Genomic DNA, 19512 nt, shown 5'->3' with positions numbered 1-19512 from the left:
CCAGAGGGGGACTCAAGCAGTCCCCCACTGGCCCTGTGCTCCCCATGGCATTTCAAAGCAGCAGTGCTGCATGGAGCCCGCGGTCAGCAGGGGAGTCCCCAGCTGACCCCAGGTTCCATGTGGTGCTGCTTTTTGAAACTGTGCATGCAGCCCAAGGGACAGCTGGCCCCAGGCTGCACGCAGTGTTTCAAAGCAGAAGACCCTGGACTCCACGCAGCGCTGCCACTTTGAAAATGCCGCGTGCAGTTCCTAGCTGTCCCCAGGCTGCATGTGACGTTTCAAAGCGGCAGTGCCGTGTGGAGCCCAGGGTCTGGTCCCGGGCTCCATGCAGTGCTGCCGCTTTGAAACACCCTCCCACTTCCCTCTCCACCTTTTCTGCCTCTTTCTGATAGAGGCAGCAAGGGTGGGGGAAGCAACTAGTCAACTAGTGTGTCGACTATCCGATAAACATTTGTTTATCGGATAGTCGACTAGTCGTTCACATCCCTAGTGTAGACATAGGCTTACTCACCAGTTTGCTCCTTTTGTGTTAAGGTTGTGCCATGCTATTTTCAGTAAAACAGATTATTTCTTATTTATATTTTGATACAGAGATTATTTCTTATTTATATTTTGATAATGCCCAATGTCCCAATTAAGGCATCCCATTAGTACAAACACATGATAGGACACAGTCTAAATTGAAGTTCATGCTTTTGTGTTCTAAAAGTTCAGTTTTCCTGGAATTTTGCTAAATAACCTTTTGCCTTTGCAAATCTCTTTCTCTAAAATAGTCAGTTTTACTGTATTTATCAGTCCTAAAATATCTTTCAGGCATTGTTCCCTCTTCTGTTGTCCTGACTGCTTTCCAAGTGATGTCAAGGGTTTTCCTGACGTGGGCTGTAACACACAGTGTAAAAGAGGTAAGTTTAAGCCGCATGAGGGACTTCAGGTAATGCTACAAAGAGAACAGAGTTAGTCACTTTTATTTAACTATATTCTTCTGTGCCTCTCCACAGCTGAATGGTTTGTATAAGAATTCTATAAACTCTAGAAAGTATATTTGACTTCAGTTTAATGTTATTTTATATATATACATATATATAAAATGTACATGTTACATAATGGCATTTTCTTTGACCAATGCTTTTACTTCCCATGCTTAGTTTGAGACTCTTACATTTTTGATACAGTAATTCCACTTTCATTTAGAATATTGTGCACATGAAAGAATGGGAAAGGCTTACTTTCTGGTATTTTGCTTCACTTGTGGTTACTCTCTATATAGTGTGATAATCAGACTGAAATAATTTGCTTCTGTTTCAAATACTAGTGGATCTCATTAGTCGTAAAAATCATAATTCTGGACAACTACCGTTTTGTTTGGATTTCAGGTATTTTTGCTAGTTGAATCTTAAGCTCTTCCACTTCTAAAATTACCATTACACCACTGGTCTGGACTTTGAAGGGGGCTAGGATGATTGTAGTTATCCAACAGTAGTTTTTTTTTCCCCCGAAAAATTACTGTGAATTGGTGGTGATTCTAGAAGAACCAGTGACGGATTGTCACGATGTCTTCATTTGAGATTCCTCCTTTAAATGTGTAATTTCCATTTCTTGAACCTACTGTCATAAATAAACCCAAGATCTCACTTTTTTCAGTGTATCATTTTGAGTCGGACAGTCCCAAACCATTGTTACCTGAATCTTGCTCTCAGGGCATCCCCACGATAAGCTGCCCTGTTATACGTTGGTTCTATACTAGCGTTGTTGACACTTGTGGGAACTGTTTTGTTTTAAGTCTTCCTGTTCCCTGCTCTTTTGTAACACACACAAAAAAAGACCAATTTGTACAAACAGAAGTCTGCCATGGGAAAAAAATTCCCTACTTTGTCCTTTCACTATATGTCCACTTTTTTGAACATATCTTGAAGTATAGCAGGGATGCCTTGTATATCATATTCCTTTTTGTTGTATGTTAAGGTAATAGAAAAAATTTTGTTTTGAGTTGGCATAGGATAGAGAATTATAGGTGTCTTTGCATTCCATAATAAGCTTGCAGTAGTTTCCTGAACAGTATTTCTAACATTCTGTTCTTTGTACTGAGTTATATTAAAGAGAATATTCCTTTTTTCACGATTCATTAGTGGATATTACAGTAATCCAAGGTATTATTTGAGCTCTCCAAATATATGGGAAGACAACACAAAAATTTAAAAATAAGTGGAGGAAAAGTATGATATACTAACAAGGTGATCAAGATATTGATCACATTTTTTATTAATGCCACAGTGTTGCAGGTTTTCTAACATTTTGAAATAATCCTGTCAACATTTTTCCTTATAAAATCCAAAATACCAATACATTTGCTCTTCCTCCAACAGATGTATCTGAAGGATTTCAGTATAGTAATGTTCTGGTCCCTGTTGACTCCAGCAAAACACCAGAGATGACTGCTAAATTTCATTACAAGCAAAATGGAATTGAGATGTTAATTAGGAGCAAATAAATGTACCGCAGGTGAAAATATTGTTAGTTCTATCTTGCCATTGGGGTGCATGGTGCTTTGTAAACAAGAATAGTAAAGTAGAAATTAGAGATAGTGAGGAGTCCTGTGGCACCTTAGGGTACATCAATACAGCAGGGCAAAAGTCAAATTAAGATACGCAACTTCAGCTACGTCAATTGCGTAGCTGAAATCGAAATTGTTTAACTCAGCTTTTGACGCTGTCTACACAGCGGGAAGTTGAAGGAAGAACATTCTTCTTTAGATTTCCCTTGCTCCTTATAAAATGAGGATTATAGGAGTTGGAGTAAGAAATCCTCCATCTCAACATTATTTTGAAATCATGGCTTGCTGTGTAGACGCACATTTTGTTGTTTCAGAATAACATCAGTTATTCCAAAATAACGCTGCTGTGTAGATGTACCTTTAGAGACTAAAGCTGTGTCTAGATTACATCCCTGTTTTGACAGAGAGATGTAAATTTGGCCCTTCGAAAGTGCAAGTGAAGCGGGGATTTGAATTTCCAACACTTCATTTGCATAATTGCATCATGGCGCTTTTTAAAAAAAAGCACCATTTCGAAAGTAAAACCGCGGTCTAGATACAGTTCTTTTGAAAACGGCAGGTTTTTTCGAAAGATCCTGCGTTTCAGGATCTTTTGAAAAAGCCTGCAGAAAGATCCTGTAAACTGTGGTTTACAGGATCTTTCGGAAAAGCCTGCTGTGTTCGAAAAAACCGTGTCTAGACCGTGGTTTTACTTTCAAAATGGTGCTTTTTCGAAGAAGCACCATGACGCAATTACGCAAATGAAGTGCGGGAAATTCAAAACCCTGCTTCATTTGCACTTTCAATACGTCTAATTTACATCCCTTTATCGAAAAGGGATGTAGTTTAGACATACCCTAACAGATTTATTAGGGCATAAGTTTTTGACGGGAAAACCCACTTCTTCAGAGGAATTGGAGTGGAAGTTACGGAAGCAGGAGAGTGTGTGTGTGTGTGTGTGTGTGTGTGTATATATATATATATATATGTATACATATATATATATATATATATATAAAATGAGATTCAAATATATGTGTGTGTGTGTGTGTGTATATATAATGAGAGAAGTGGCTTGTGTTAAGCTGAGAAAGTGGTAACAAGTCAGGTGAAGATATGATCTATGGACACCAGATCCCAGGTAGGTTTGGTATTGTAATGTCTGACATTTACAGTGTCATGAGTGTTCTGCTTTTTCTAAAGGGCTGTCTGCACAACTGCTCTCGTTGATGAAGTCCAGGATTAAATTTACGCACCTTTATGGATTTTGTAAGACATAATATGGATATGCATGATGAGGTTTTTTTAAATAAACTTCAATTTTGCCATTTAACTTCTCGAGTTAGAAGCATTTAATACCCTGCTTTCCAAAGTGCTTGTAGATATGATAGAGACTTGGAAAGAGGAAACATCAGTACCATATTCTTCCTCTGTATCCTGACCAGCTAGAAACTTTTATTCTGATATGATCTGAAGCATGAATCTTGCTGTTAACACATTTGTGCTTCTGATTATTTTGTTTGGTTTGGTGCTATAATGTTTATAGATGCATTAACTTATAGCTGCATGATAGACTTCTGTTAAGCATTGTGTGATGTTGTATGGGGGAGAGATTAGCTTGTTTTACTTGGGACATTAAGGCCTGGAAATTGTTAGCCTTAAAGGGAAGGTCCAGCACGTGGTGCAATATCTGCTCTTCAACTGTTATTTATGAAGTGTAATTACATCCTGATTGGAGTCTGCTTGGCATCTGTTTGGTGTGTGGCAGGATTGTGGTACCAAATTAAAAAGAGCAAGAGAATGGTTAGAGCAAAACCCTGGTCAAGAAAAAATGTTAGAATAATAATGAGAGGCCTTCCAGTTCCATATCATATGTTTGAATCTACGTAGAGCAGTAGTGACTGAACCTTGCTGTTATCTGATGGCTTGTTGATGGCCTGTATGAAATGCAATTTGGTTATTTTTCTCCAGTTCCAGTAGAAAGGTGTTCGTACCAGGACTGGCACTTTCACTAGCTGTCTCATCAGAAAGGTCAAAGATTGACAAAATGAAAACTAATATATATTTTATTTTTATAAATGGTCTTTCCAAAACAGGATATAACTATTGATGGAGGTGTGCAGGGATCCTTGCATTCTCTCTCTGTATTTTATAACATTGCCTGCAATCGAGTATGCTAAAAATTACTTGAAAAGAAAGATGGCCCATTGAATAGGTTAATATCCTAGTTTATTAGGATATTATTATTTATTGGGCTTGCAAGAGCTTTTATCAGGGCTAATAAAATAAGAAGTCCGCTTTACAAAAGTTTAAAACTCATAATGACAAAACACGGTAGGCCGATTTCATCATTATTTACACTAATACAATAATACTTGCCTTGTCACAAAACTGGAGTAATAGTAACACTGAAACAGCTTGTGCATCAGTCCCTATATCCGTTCAGAACCTAACATTTTCTTTGTGAAGATAATAAAGGAGGATTGGAAGGAGTTGTATTTACTCTTATAATTAACATTTTTATCATATTTCCTTTCTAAGCACCCACCCATTTTCAATCATTTATCACTTTTGAAAATATTCACATTGTGGGGTGAAGTTTTCCAGAAAGGCTTTCTGCCCAAAGATTATTCTTGTTTTTAAATTTTGAGCAAAACAGTTCAGCCATTTTGAGTATGAAGGAGACCTGTTACTAGAGATGCGATAGTGTACACGTTTAAATGGGTGCACGTTTACAGAGGCAGCAGTGTGAGGGGACAGGTGGGAGCTGGTGCTCATGGGGAGCCAGCTTAAAAGCTGGCTTCCCACACACACCGGCTCCCACAGAGCCATCTCTTTCCCCCCATATGTAAACATGTAACTGCTGAAAATGTCAGTGGTTACATGTTTACCAAAAAAACCCCGCTTGTTAACATCCCTAACCTTTACACACCATAACTTCAAAAAGCGTGAAGAACTCCCTTTTTCTTCACCCCCATCCTTGGGACATCTTTCATACATATGCATGAGGGAAAACAATTGAGATTGGATAAATATCCTTGTTTTGTCATATTTCCTAAATTCCAAATGTTAACTTTACATCCCAAAATAGTCTCTTCTTTTTGTTTTGACTAATGTAATGGTTGCTTCCTATTCATATTTGTGTAGGTAAGCTAAAAGAAATCTAAGATCCTTATTGGTAATAAATCAATTTGACATAGCTGTCGACAGAAATTTATATCTGTGGTCTAAACAGCTTTGTTAAGAAGCATGTTAAATATTCAGTCATATTAAGAGCATGGACTATACTTTAAACAAATATCTAGTACTGCATCCCAAGGCTATAGGATAAAAAGGGATATCTTAAAAACTAAAATTTAAAAAAGGAGTTTTAATGAGTGCAAATGACTTTTGAGCACAGCAGTAAGCTGCTGGGTTGGTAAAATATTGCTGTCCTTTTTTTTTTTTTTTTTTTTTGCTCCCCCAGATTATTTCCTTGTAAGGCAACAAGTGTGGGTGACACTTTTGCTGAATTAATAGTACTTGTGTCTAATCAAATAAGACGCTTGAGGCATTGTTTACTAAATCAGGCCCTTGCGGTTTGGCAATGTGCCTCTTGGACAAATAAAACTAATTCAGTTAAAGTGTCCAAAAACATAGAAAGTCATGATCAATAGAATTCTAGTATGTCTGTTAGTAACTGGTAACTTGTGGTGATATAAAGAATTGTCGTAGCTAAAAATGCTGAAGAAAATGAATTCTCAATCTTTGGCTTTGCTGTAAAGAGTCTTGGCTGAGAACAGTTTTTAAATAGTTCAGGCATACCTCCTACTGAACTAGCTTCTAGCATTGTTTGACCACCAGGTCTGGATGCTGGTTTAAATGCAGTTCTAAGACATCATCCACATTGGTTGGTTAAATGGCCTTTGCAATGATTGGTAGAGCAGTGTTTCATGTTTATAGTTTTCATACACAACTGTTCTCAGTGCAGATTGGGAAACTGCGAATAAGACGACTATGATTTATGACAACAGAAAATTATACCATGGAATTAGATTAGAACTATCTGGGTTCTCCTCTCCTTCCCCCTCCTCCCCCTCCCCACACATACACACACACACATTTATGTCAGAATTTTTTCTCAAGTGGTAATTTCACATGTGGTATTTTCTGAATTTTTTTAACTGGACGGACTGGGCTCTTTCTTTGGGGGGGCGATTAACGGGGGGGCTGGGTCACCTCGTACCCCCCTGGAATTTCTTCATGCCCCCCAGGTTGGGAACCTATGGTCTAGCAGCATCTTAAAGACTACAAGACATGTAGATGGTATCATGAGCTGGTCATCTGAAGAAGTGAGTTGTAACCACGAAAGCTCACGATACCATCTACATGTTTTGTTAGTCTTTTAAGGTGCTGCTAGACTATTTGTTGTTTTTTAAGATTTGTCTGAATCTTGTTTCATCAGGGTCCCTCCTTTTTTCAATGGAAAACACATTGGCTGATGAACTCACCAAATGCTGCTCCTGATTTGACCAGAAGGAGCAGCTATTGAGTGCTTTGAAACTGCCTATCCCTGTCTGTGCAGTGCTCCTAATTTTCCCCAGCTTGAGGAGTAAACTTTGCAATTGGTATTTGATTCAGTATTACCCAAAGCTCCCAAACAGGAGTTAGGACTCCTTTTTGTTAGGTGTTCTAGAAATACGTAAGAAACCTGATTCCTGCCATAAAGAACTATTATTTATATATTATATATTAATGAGATTGATATACAGTCGCAAACAAATGATCAGGGTTTCATATTGCAGAGTGAGGAAGGAGTAACTTGAAATACTATTACAGGCAAAATGATCACGAATAACAGCAAAAATGTTCTCTGAGGTTGCTGGGTTTTTCTTATATAATGCCATCTGTTTTTGTAGTTTGAGTGTAATAAAATAGCATTTTTATGCGTTGTCCCATGAGCTTTTGACAAGCAAACATATGATCAGTCCTATTTATGAGCAAACATTTCCCTAAGCCCATATATTTTCTTGTTCCTTTTTTTGTGTGTGTGCATGTACTTTACCCAGGGTGTATTGTGTGTGTACCACCCATACCTACTGACTTCCTTTTCCTCTTTTAAGAGTTGGAGAAAAAAGGAAAATATGCAAGTACCAGTAGGTGAGCTGTTTTGCTTTTGTTGTTCTACGGTCCAGCAAAATTGGGCTCAAGGTGTTCGCTAATATCAGAGAAAGTTCATGACATTTTTCTCCTGAAAGAAAACTGTGCCTAAAAGTGTTTCCTGAACTAAGCTATTAGAGCTTGCTCCTATTTATAATGTATTTTATGGACACATAAGATGTCCTATTTTGAATTTATGATTCAAAATGTAAGCTTTCTTTAAAAAAAATCTTATGTTTGTGAAAATACCTTTCAAAATGTGAATTGATTGAATTTGAGGCAGTAATGTCTTTGTGAAACAATATATCTTAGAGCAGAATGGCCCATTCTGATGTATTTCAATGTATTTACAGTGAAACCACATGATGCTTAAATATCAATGTTAACTATTTCACTACTCCTAATTTTAGCAGATTTTGCACTGGATATAGTAGCAGGAACAGGGAAAAGATGCAATGAGGCAGATAGTTGCCAAGTTTACAGAGGTAGCTCATGAGTCCTCCTGTCCGCTCCGCCTTTTTTCCCCTTCACCCTTTATACACAAAGGCTGTGAGTGGGAGGGGAGCACTTCCTTGCAGTGCTAAAAGCTTCAGCTGTCTCATGGATTCACAAAACTAAAATAGACTCCCATACGTTCCTGGGTGCCAAAAACTCTTTCACATCTGAAACTAGCAACCTCCAATTTCCAATATTTAGAGCGGTGTAAATCTCTCTCTCTCTCTGTCTCTCTCTCTCTGTGTGTGTGTGTGTGTGTGTGTGTGTGTATAAAAAAATAAAATGGCCCCCAACACCATAGTAGCTGAGCGCCAAACAGTTTTTAATGTATTTACTTTCCCTGCCTCAAATATGTCTTGTGACATATCCTAATTGCATACATGGTGAACCAAGACATGGAGAGGCTAAGTGACTTGCCCAGCCAATGGACCATTCTCCCTTTCCTAACTGAACCTAATAGCGCCTCCCTGGTGAGACTGAAGACGCAATATGGGATGGGTACAAGGTTGGGAATTTAGGTAGTATAAAATTATCTCATGGGTTTTCTGCATTTCATTTAGGCCTAATGTATTGTGTAGGGTAAGGGGAAGCATCCGTGTAGCTCAAAGTGATAAAATAGCAGGTTTTCATACTTTTAAAAAATACTTTCAATTTTTCTTCAGAATTTTTCAATATTAGAATGTTTAGAATTAACAGGGAAAATGGTTACTAAAACATCATGTTGATCTTCAGCTGAATCTTCGGAATTCACTTTAAGTAAAGCAATAAAACAAAGTGAAAGGGTGGATTATTTTGAGAACTATTTCTTCTTATAACTTCTGACGTTGTACTGTATATTTTCTTCCTCTCTTTAATAGGTACAGAATGAAGATAGCGTCCTCTTATTTGTTGTTGCCTGGACGATCACTGAAATTATACGTTATTCCTTTTATACATTTAGCCTATTAAATCATCTCCCTTACCTCATCAAATGGGCCAGGTAAGATTCATAAAAGACCAGTTGACCTTTGCAGCACCCACATATTTTACTGACTTGACAGAAAAGAAAATTAGTCTAGCAAGCAGTGAAAATAATGGTGGTATACAACAGCTTTAATTACTAGCTAATGGAGGTCACCCCATAGCCACAAGTGAATATGTTTCCATGTCCAGCTCTTGCTCCCATCTGGCAATTTGTTTGCTTAAAATCTGTTAAATAGAAGTTGACATTAATGATCTTTAATTTCTCCAAATTGGAGGCCCCATATCCAAAGTGATTGTGAAAGAAATAAAAGTTCTTGTAATAAACTTACTCTATTTTTTTTTTGGTGACTAATGGTAGAAGTATCAGATATTACATTTGCTTTTTCCATAATCAGTGGTCTATAGTGAATGAATGTACAGTAGACTTCCGATAATCCGGAACCTATGGGACCTAAGTGGTGCCGGATTATCAAATATGCCGGACTATCAGGAGGTAATATAAACTGGTTATGTTATATATATATATATATATATATATATATATATATATATATATATATATATATATATATATATATATATATATATATATATATATATATATACACACACTGTATACATTATATACTGTATATAAAGTGTTCTTAACCCTTTTTATTGTACATACTGTATACAGTATACTGTAATGTTTTCGTTTTTAAGCCTTTTTTACCCTTTTTGCTCAGTTCAGCTGCCGCCGCTGTTATCTTGTGACTCATTTGCCGAAGTTCACTCACTAGGGTCTTGCCATTTTGATGCCAGACTATCAGAAGTGCTGGACTATTGGATGCTGGACTATTGGAGTTTTTCTGTACTAACTTTCAACACTAACTCAGAAGAGAAATAAGAGTTTGTAATCCAATAGATCAGACTGATTACTTCGCAGTAACAATCAAATTTTGATTTTTTTGTTTTCTCATAGTGAATATGAATACCAGTTTTAAGATTCTGGCTACATGGGAACATGGAAATTCAAAGGACAATGTACACTCAATCTAGCAATTCTAAAAAAAAAAAAAAAAAGTAGTAGCTTGAGGTCCTAAGTTTATCTTCTGAGTCCTCCTGCCAAATTATAAAGTATTAAAGTTAATTTTCTTTTTATATGCATCTTTCTCAGAGTAGTGGGGAAAGAACATTAAAGAAATGCCAGTGATCCTGTTAAAAGTTTCTGTTATCCTTTCATAAGCTGATGTTGGTAGCTGACCATCAGTGATGTAATACATATGTTAAATTTCTTTATCTTGCAGTAGACTCCTATATTATCTAGTTTAAAGGAACCTCAGTTAAAAAAATTTAAAATAACACTTCCGTCTGAAAATATTAATTATTGTTGTAAGTTATCTCTGTTATAAGAGAGGGAAGAAAAAAATGGACTGCATTCTGTGTATAGTTAGTTTCACTGTATTTTAGACCGCTTCCTTTGTACAGATATTTCATATAGCAGTAAGGCAAAATGTCTTTTAAAAAGCAAATGTGATGGAAAACCCTCAAATTGGCAGAGGTTCAGGGACAGTTACTGTACCTGCAAGTACTTTTCGTTCTTATTAGACTAGATTTAAAGCAGATAGGGACTTACAATGGTTATGAAATATGAATTGCAATTTTATAGGGTTATATTCCAATATAATGTGCAGCTTATTGAAGACACTTCTGCATTCAGTGAAATTTTAATTATTGGTGTGAACATTTTACTGGAAGATAGCTGCCTCATCTTGCTCCTGCTGCTCTAATCAAATATCAATTAACGCTGAAATAAGGCAAATATTAATTTTTTGTGGTGATTGAAATGTGGAGTAATCATCAAAATGTAACTAATAATTTCACTTCTTATAGTTTGGGACTGATTTTTTTTATATCCTAATGTTTTTTTCTAGGTACACACTGTTCATAGTATTGTATCCAATGGGAGTCTCGGGAGAACTACTCACAATATATGCTGCCTTGCCCTTCGTCAGACAGGCTGGCTTGTATTCCATTAGTTTACCTAACAAATACAATTTTTCTTTTGATTACTATACATTCCTGATCCTGGTTATGATCTCTTATATTCCAAGTAAGTATACCTTTATGTTAGGGTTTTGTGTGAAAACGATATATACAAAACTTACTGAGAAACTGAGTGATTAAACTGTATGTGTAGCGAACTAGTAGCAACATACTTTTCTGAAAGTTTCTTAAAGAATAAAGATCAGACCAAAGTAGAATTAGAGCAGTCAGCATTTGCCAATGTTTGCCACACTTGGGTAATTAAGAATCTAGGGTTTTTTCCCTCTGTGTTTGAAATATAAAATAATTGTAGTATCTTTTGCAAATGTTGATTGTTTACATTATTTTTTTCTATGCTGCTCTCATCCATTTATGGGACTTAATTGTTCTGAACACAGTTAGTCTATAGTTATACAGATATTTGTTTGTTTAGGATTGTCTTATTTACCTCTTCATGAATTTTCCAGTAGTTAAGTAGTTGAGTGGCAGATTTGCTGCCTCACACAAACAGGAGAGCAATGTACTTCTGCTCAAACAAAAATTATCTTTGTGGGGAACACTGTTTTTGTATCTTCTCTTGAGGGGGAGAGGTTGTCTGACTCATAATTTAGAAAGATATAATATAGGTCTTGTGTTTTGATCTGTGTTGTTTTAAAGTTAACTTGTAACCAATACAGTTATACCATTATGAATCTGAAGTTCAAAATGTAATGATAATGCTGTTGGTGTCTAGCTATTTCTACAGCTGTTTTTTCTCTGAACTTTTTATTATCTACGTAGCCTTCTAGTCTATGCAGAATGATGCATCGTATCCTAAGTAAGATTTAAACTTGAACAGTGTTGAATTCTACAACCAGCGCTTATTATCTCCTAAGTAAGGCTTCTTATGAATCTTGATGTCACAAAAGTCATAAACTTTTCCATCTGCTATGAAAACTGCATTTCATTCATTTGTGTCCAAGAATAATAAATTGGCTTAGCTCCAAAGAGGCAGAGTAACTTTGGATTTATTTATACACAAAGAAGAAAAGTTTCACTTTTTCACTTTCATCCATCCACTGGAATTGTTGGATTGTAGTTGGAACCAAGCAGGGTGGAGAAAACTGAGTCTTCACAACAATGCATCTACTCTCACTCTTAAAATAACTCAGTTTTGGGGCAGGACTCGCTCTTTCTGATTGTATGTTCTATTTCCAGTGTAGATTCATCAGTATTTTTCAGATATATACATAATTTCGAAATAATAATCCAACCATGTGAAATGTTTTTCTGATCACCCTGGTAGATAAGCATTAAAATGTGTGCTGACCCAAAGAATTAAAAACATTCCTAAAATATGTCTGCTATTGTATAACTTGTACTAGGTGTCTGCTTGCATAAACTTGCAGCCTTTGATATTTTGGTAGTACATGAGAATTAGAATTTAGCTGTCAAATCAATTTATTCAGTTCATGCTGACCAACTTCACAACTCTGCTGTGCCCTCACTTTTCCTGACCCTAAACTACCACTGAAAACTTTGAAAATACTGGGGTTACTGTGACTACAAATTTTTGAAACTTTCCTCATTGGAAACCATATAATTAATTTTCCTTATTGTTGTAGCTCTACTTCATGAAAAACTTTAGCTTTAAAATGACGGTCTTGTTAAATTCGCTTCTGACCAAAATAATTCTCTCATGAAAATCTTGATTGTTCATAATGGATCCTGTGTGTGACAGATTTCCTGCATTTGTTTAATTGGAATAATTGTGCAACAATGTTTCTTACCAAGTTTATGTATTCATCAACACTAGTTTCCCTGGAGTGCAGTAATACAGTATAATCTGGAATTCTGTCAAATGGGAGATAATCTAAATGGGGATAGGGGAGAAACTATATGAGAAATAAAGTGAAAGAAGAATTAAGTGCTGATTTATATATAGCCACCTTTGAAACCTTTTTTAATTCACAAATTAAATATCCATGGGCTGATCTGGTTTGTTATGAAAACTCCTGGAGTACACAATTGACATAACCTAGGCTGACACTAACCTTGTCAGGCTCAGATGATTCACTAGGATGAAAGGATCTTGAGTTTGTTTAGAACTAGTATTCAGGCTTGTTTAGCTCTTCATATCATATGTGCATGATTTCAGTCTCACATTTTGTTCTCCCATGCTGCAAACACTATAACTTATAGTATAAACACAATCTTATTCCACTTTCTGACTCTTTGTATCCTTCCTTCAGGATCAAAGAAACTTATACCCAATTTGTTTACTTTCTGAGATTTGTTTCTTTTTACCTCCCCCCTACCTCCCAAGAGCTTTTCTTCCTATTCTGTGTGTATAGTTCAGGAATCTTTTCACTCTGTGTTTGTTTAGCTCCTACAGGTTGGACCTCTATAATCTGGACTTCCCTCACCCGGCATCTCGGTGGGTGCTCTCAAGATAGAGCATTCACAGGGAAAAGCCAGGGCCCTACCCTTAGCAACTATTCCCTTGCACTTCCAGAGTGCCATAAATAGCTTATTTGTGGTGTTTAAGCTCAGGGTGGGAGGTGGAGAACGGAGGCAGTGGGACACTTGGGCGAAGAGGCAGGTTGGCTGCTGAGCCTCATGACTGAGGGCCGGGAGTGCAACCTGGTGGCTGTGGGGTTTGATGAGCTCTTAAGGTGCTACACTCCTGATCCCTGGCCACTGGCTCCAAAAGCCACCATGCTTCTTTTCCCAAGCACTTCCCCCATCAGTCCCCACTCACTCAAAGCCACCCCATCTGCAGCTGCTGCAGCAGAGCCCCACAGCAGCAGAGGAGCCAGCACTGAACTTCCCCGGTCCATCAAATTCTCTGGTTCGGAACCACTCATGTCCCGAGGGTGCCAGACCAGGGAGGTACAACCTGTAGTTAGATATATAGTCTGGCAAACATTCTGCCAGTGTTCTGTTACGTTATCTTGATGCATACATTGGAGTGCAGATCTACACTATGTCATGCACAAAAATAATATATAGTATTTTGTATTTGAAATAAAATAAAATTGTACTGATATTGATGCATGATATCTGAAGTCAGAAGGGACAGTAGTGTGCATCATCCACTGCTTCTATTTTTCTCCACAATTTTTTATGAGAAAGTGGATAAGCAATTTTTTATTTTCAAAGGTAGGGAGATTATCTTAAATGTGTGATTGTGTCTTGTTTAGACACAAACCCGATTTCATACTTTTATTTACATGAGTCTATTCTCTTTTCAGTCTTTCCTCAGTTGTATTTCCACATGCTACATCAGAGGAGAAAGATACTTTCCCATAATGAAGAACACAAGAAATCTGAGTAATTCCAGCTCTTTCAGAACTTTTCAAACACCAAAATGCTGCAGACTTTCAGTAACCCAGCACATTTATACAAAGTTAACCAGGAGTTTAAAAACAATAGAGTAACTAATGTGATTATTTTTTTTTAAATGTCACCATATAGAACGCTAGAATATAATTTTCAGCATGCACTGCTATGGAGAAATTCATGTGACTTTGACTCTTTAGATTTTACCTATATTTGCTAATGAGATTTTCATTTATCACTCGATACCTGAAAGTTACAGAGTGAGTGATAAAGTTGTACCCACTAATACAGTGCTTGAATTGGGATTATATTATTATTATTATTATTTTATTGCAATTGCTTTTGTAAAAGCGCTTGACTGCATGCCAGAAATTGTATGTATTTCTGTAGGGGCAAACTATATTCTCTGGAAAGCTCTGATTTTGTCTGGGACAACAGTAACCAGGCAGATTGCTTAAATCTAGCAAGAGAATTTCTGAACTTGAAAGGCAAGTGGGAGGGAGAGCAGGGAAGCAATTCTTGAAACCTAAGAGGAATGTGATTCTCTAGGAATTTAAACTGTAAGGTGTCCTACCAGCATATGTTATCTAAATATTGTTGAATACCTCAAGCTCTGATGTTCTAGTATTTTCCCTACAGAGGCTGTAATTCTGGTCTGAAATATTAAAACTGCCTTTTGTACAGCAGCCTCAGATCATTTTTTTTAAATATATAGGGGAGAAAGTGTAACTTTAATTTTTCTGAAATAATTGGGTGAAACAATATCATGACTTGTGGATCTGTTCAAAGTAATACTAGGACATGTCACTTGGTAACTGTGTTTTCCTCCCTTTATACCTTTAGTTACCCCATAAGTTCTTACTGTTGTCCATAGCTCATTAACAGCTTCTTTTTGTTTATGCACTTGTAAACAAAGAGAGAGTTGAAATAAATTTCTGACTTTCAACTTTAATAATAAATGTACACAATCATAGTCTAAATAAGTTCTATACAGAGCCTTTCCAAATTGTGTTTGGCTGCTTTAAGTCAACAATGTCAATGATACTGTTAAAGCTAATTTTAATGGTGCTATTAAACCAATATTTATTTATTTTTAAAAAATGTGGTAATTCACGGAGTATTTTCATGAACAGATTTATAGTTACAGTTATTTTAGGTTTTTCTAAAAGAAAAAAAATCTAAATCTTTTATTTTTGTTGGCAACACTGCTTCTTGTTCCTTTGAAAAAAGTACACCTGAATTTTTATCAGTGCTCAAAATGGTTAAGAGCTTTTAATATGGAAATAGCCAAATTTATAATGCAGCATAAATGATACCACGGCAACCCGAGGGAGGGGCTGAAATGTAGAGATAATCGTAGTGGTTGGTTTTGATTTACTGTGCAACATACTGTAAACTTACTACTTTATTGAACAATAAATCTCTCCTTCAAATTGGCTATCCATGTTAATAATAGCCACTGTTTTCAAAGGGAGGCACCTAAATCTATCCATTGATAGACACATAAATCAAAATGGCCTGACTTTCACAAATTCTGAATGCTCACAGTTCCCACTAAAATCAGTGGGAATTCTTGATGCTCAATTCCTTTGAAAATCAAGCCACTTGATTAAGTGCCTAAATATGGAGTTAGGAGTCTAACTTTAGGCTCCCATGTCTAAGATTTTGGCCTGTGTGAATGATATATGAAATGGGTTATATTAACTATATTGGTGGGAAGTTAATATAATTTTAATTAGATGGCTTTGAATTTTCTAAGAAGCAGAGTGATTGCCACAAATTTTTGAGACTGAGGAAGAAGGCTCTGTAAAATTACCTATTTAAATAGATGAGTTTTTATATTTCGGAGTTTTATTACTTATTTCTGTACCAGTAACACAATACCATATATAAAGGTAATTGACCATATATATAAATGATCTCCTATGTTTAAAAAAATTGAGCAAACGCTCCCAAACATGAAAAATAAATGTTTGGTTATAAAAAATCTTCTTGTCAAACAAAAACCTATTAAAGGATTCACTGCTCTACATTTTCAGCATGTAAAATGCATTTAGTACAAATAAGAATCTAGCTCCTGTTTAAGTTGGTAAAAGTTCATCCTGAATAAGGACTGCAGAATTAGGTTCCAAGATACTTTTTAATAACTGGTTTCTTTGTTAATTTTCTTTTTTTGATGACCATACTGTGAAGAGTGTATCTGTCACTGAAATTTAATTCAGCTTATGTAAACCCAAGAGTGGAGAGTTTTATGGGTACTTTATTTGGTACAATCAAGAGAATTCTTTTTCATAAACTGTTTACTTGACCCCCACATATTTTCTCCTTTTCACTGGTATCACCAAACTGCTACAGAGATATGTGCTTCTGTTTTTTGTGGTTTTCATTATGTGAATAGCAGTTTATAGTCAGGTGTCATCCTATGCTGCTTTATCCAAGTTTGTAATTACATGGAAGAAACACTATGTCCTTCCTAGTAGACAAGATACATCTGGAGTTGTAGAAATGTTCATAGTGTAATTTGCTGTAAAATGCAGATTAAAGGTACAGATAGGTTATAATTTTTCACAGTATAACCTTTCTCTCAAAAATTTTCTATTTACCAGTGAAAAGATTGGTCAATACAAATGCCAATCTGCAAAGTCATTTTAAAATAATCTTTCGAGATACAAATATTCATGATGAATATATATATCAAATCAGGTATATGTGGATACATATTCCTATAGTGAAATTTGGATGAAAACTTCATTATAATAGTCATTTTGTATTTTTTGTATGTTGTGAAGAATAAAATTGTAATTTTATAAGTCTTTAATTGGGTAAGATAATTATAAGTTAAATGTATTTTTTGTATATATAGGAACCAGATATTACATAGAGCTCTCAAAGATTAAACTTAAGAATTTTTATGCATGTTTGGAAGATATTTCTACCAGATGTAGTGAAACAGTTTCTTCACGAAATATTAGTTTGTGTTGTTTCATTGTGTAATAAATGGATTCTGTGCTCTCTACCTGGATTTGAACTACTGACCAGTGATACTAACTGCTGAAATCCAAATAATAAAATTCTGGATGAAATATGGAGTGTTGGTAGCAGTGTTCCCTCTTTTTTTCCCATCCATATGTGGAATAAAGTTTATGATGTGTACCGAGACATGTGCAGATGTGCATCACCTGTAGAAACACATGCTGCCTTGTTGTTGGTGCTTTGCTAATCATCTGGGCAGCCCTGAATCTCTTCTGGGTGGCCGCCAAAGCACTCAGCTTATAGAGAATACTGGTTGCTACCATGTAAGGAAAAAAGCAAAAATATATTTGAGTATGAAATAGCAAGTGGATAATCCTTAATGGTTATCGCTGTGTACGCAATATTTTTTTCTTGGACTTTGCAGAAAGATTTTTTGGAATCATAACTTTTTGCACTTAATCAAAAGATGGTCTAAACTTAAAATGCAGTAATTAGCATTTTATGTTTCAGTTTTTGGCAATGTCCATCACAATGTGTTGAGAACACATACAGGTAATTGAATAAAATGTTTTTTGTTTTTTTCATGCTATCACAAATAAGTACACATATTCTGTTTGCACAAATAATTACAATCATTCTAACAAATGCAGTGGAGTATTTGGAGTTTTCTTACTAAGTATTCTGCAAAGTGTTTGCTACCAAGGCAGTTTTCAGGATATTGTCTTAATGTTTTTAATATTGCTTAGGAGAAAGAGTTTAAATAGCTGTGAAAATTTATGCAATCTAATATGTTGTGAGCTTTTAACAGGAGCTGAGTAGTGGTTGTAAAGTTCTATTCTAGCCCTAAGTTTCACATAGGATTTTATTACAGTGATATTTTTTTTTGTTTGCAGAAGTGATTAAATAAAGAACTGTTTTCATGCCCTGTGAAAACATACTCCATGAATGATAGCTGTGACTTAGAAGAACTAGTATGTATTGAAACTTTTCCTTTTCTAGCTTTGCTATTGATTTACAGTGCTTAGACTGAATTCTTCCCAGCTTAGCCTTAGCATAACTAATGGTCAGTATTTTCAGTGTCCTTCATATTTATTTCTTTTATCAAATACAGCAAATATGGAGGCAATATTAGTTATCTAGACTAAAATCTAAAGGCATTTAAGTATGAGCATCCTGTTTACATGGAAATTATTTTTGAAAATAACATTTAAGTCACAGGCCATGGTGGTTGATGGCCTGAAGCTCAGGAAAAGCTCTCTGCTGTAGTGTATATTTCTACACAATTCCTTTTTATTTGGTATGGAGAGAGCATTTGTGGAAGTCCATTTCTCTGTGCCCTTATATATGAGATTAGTCATCTGACTACCTGAATATTCAATTCAGCTTCCAATAGTTCTGAAATTGTATTCACCCAGTCACATAATTTTTTTTTAGACAAATGAGGAATATTTTCTCAATGTAGTGTTAGTGGAGGAGTAGGTAGATGTTTTTGCCTGTGCTGGTAAAGTTTGTGAGTTTTTAAGGCTGTTATAAGTAAGCAGAAATTATTGGCAAGAAGGGTACCTCTCTCAGTTAAGGATTGGATAGATAACTTCAGACTGATTAGTTGGTCACTGATTTCCAGATAATGCCCTATCCTAAGGATGTGATGGCTACTAAAGAGCCAATTAAAATAAAGTATTTACCTTTTTATGTACTGACAAATTAAGTTGGAGAGCATACTGTCAGAGTTGTGGTATTCTCTTTATAATGCTAGTCTTGATGTACCAGTATGGCTCTCTAACCAGGCAACAGAATTTCTTTCCCAATATTCTATTGGCTTCTAATTTAAATAAATTTGTCTTCATTTCCATAAAACCCTTATTTTATAAAGGGATGTCTTAAAATATGTTTAAGGTCACCATTTCCAAGTCAGAACAGTTCCATAATGGCACAGTTGTTCAGCCTCTGTTTTATTTCATCATCTGAGTAGGTCTCATTTAATCATTCTCCTGCCATTGTGGCTACCTTGGGTACTAGTACACCTCAGTTCCCCCTGGTCTCTGCCTGTGAAACAATATCCAAGT

General features: G+C 35.9%; 1 protein-coding gene across 2 annotated transcripts in view; it reads left to right on the top strand.

Annotated features, from left to right (window-relative positions):
- The window catches only part of HACD2 (3-hydroxyacyl-CoA dehydratase 2), a 39562-nt gene extending 24910 nt beyond the window's left edge, over positions 1-14652 (top strand). For both annotated transcript variants that reach the window (XM_075933131.1, XM_025178756.2), the window contains exons 4-7: positions 814-902; positions 9022-9143; positions 11041-11219; positions 14386-14652. In XM_075933131.1, coding sequence (XP_075789246.1) covers positions 814-902; positions 9022-9143; positions 11041-11219; positions 14386-14468 — 473 coding nt within the window. In that variant the 3' untranslated portion in view covers positions 14469-14652. The remainder of the gene's footprint in view (positions 1-813; positions 903-9021; positions 9144-11040; positions 11220-14385) is intronic.
- The last annotated feature ends 4860 nt before the right edge of the window (positions 14653-19512 follow it).

Source organism: Pelodiscus sinensis, chromosome 7 (assembly GCF_049634645.1).
Source record: "Pelodiscus sinensis isolate JC-2024 chromosome 7, ASM4963464v1, whole genome shotgun sequence".
Classification (NCBI taxonomy): Eukaryota; Metazoa; Chordata; order Testudines; family Trionychidae; genus Pelodiscus; species Pelodiscus sinensis.
Note: the sequence above shows the minus strand (reverse complement) of the source record. Positions and strands in the feature narration are given on the sequence as shown.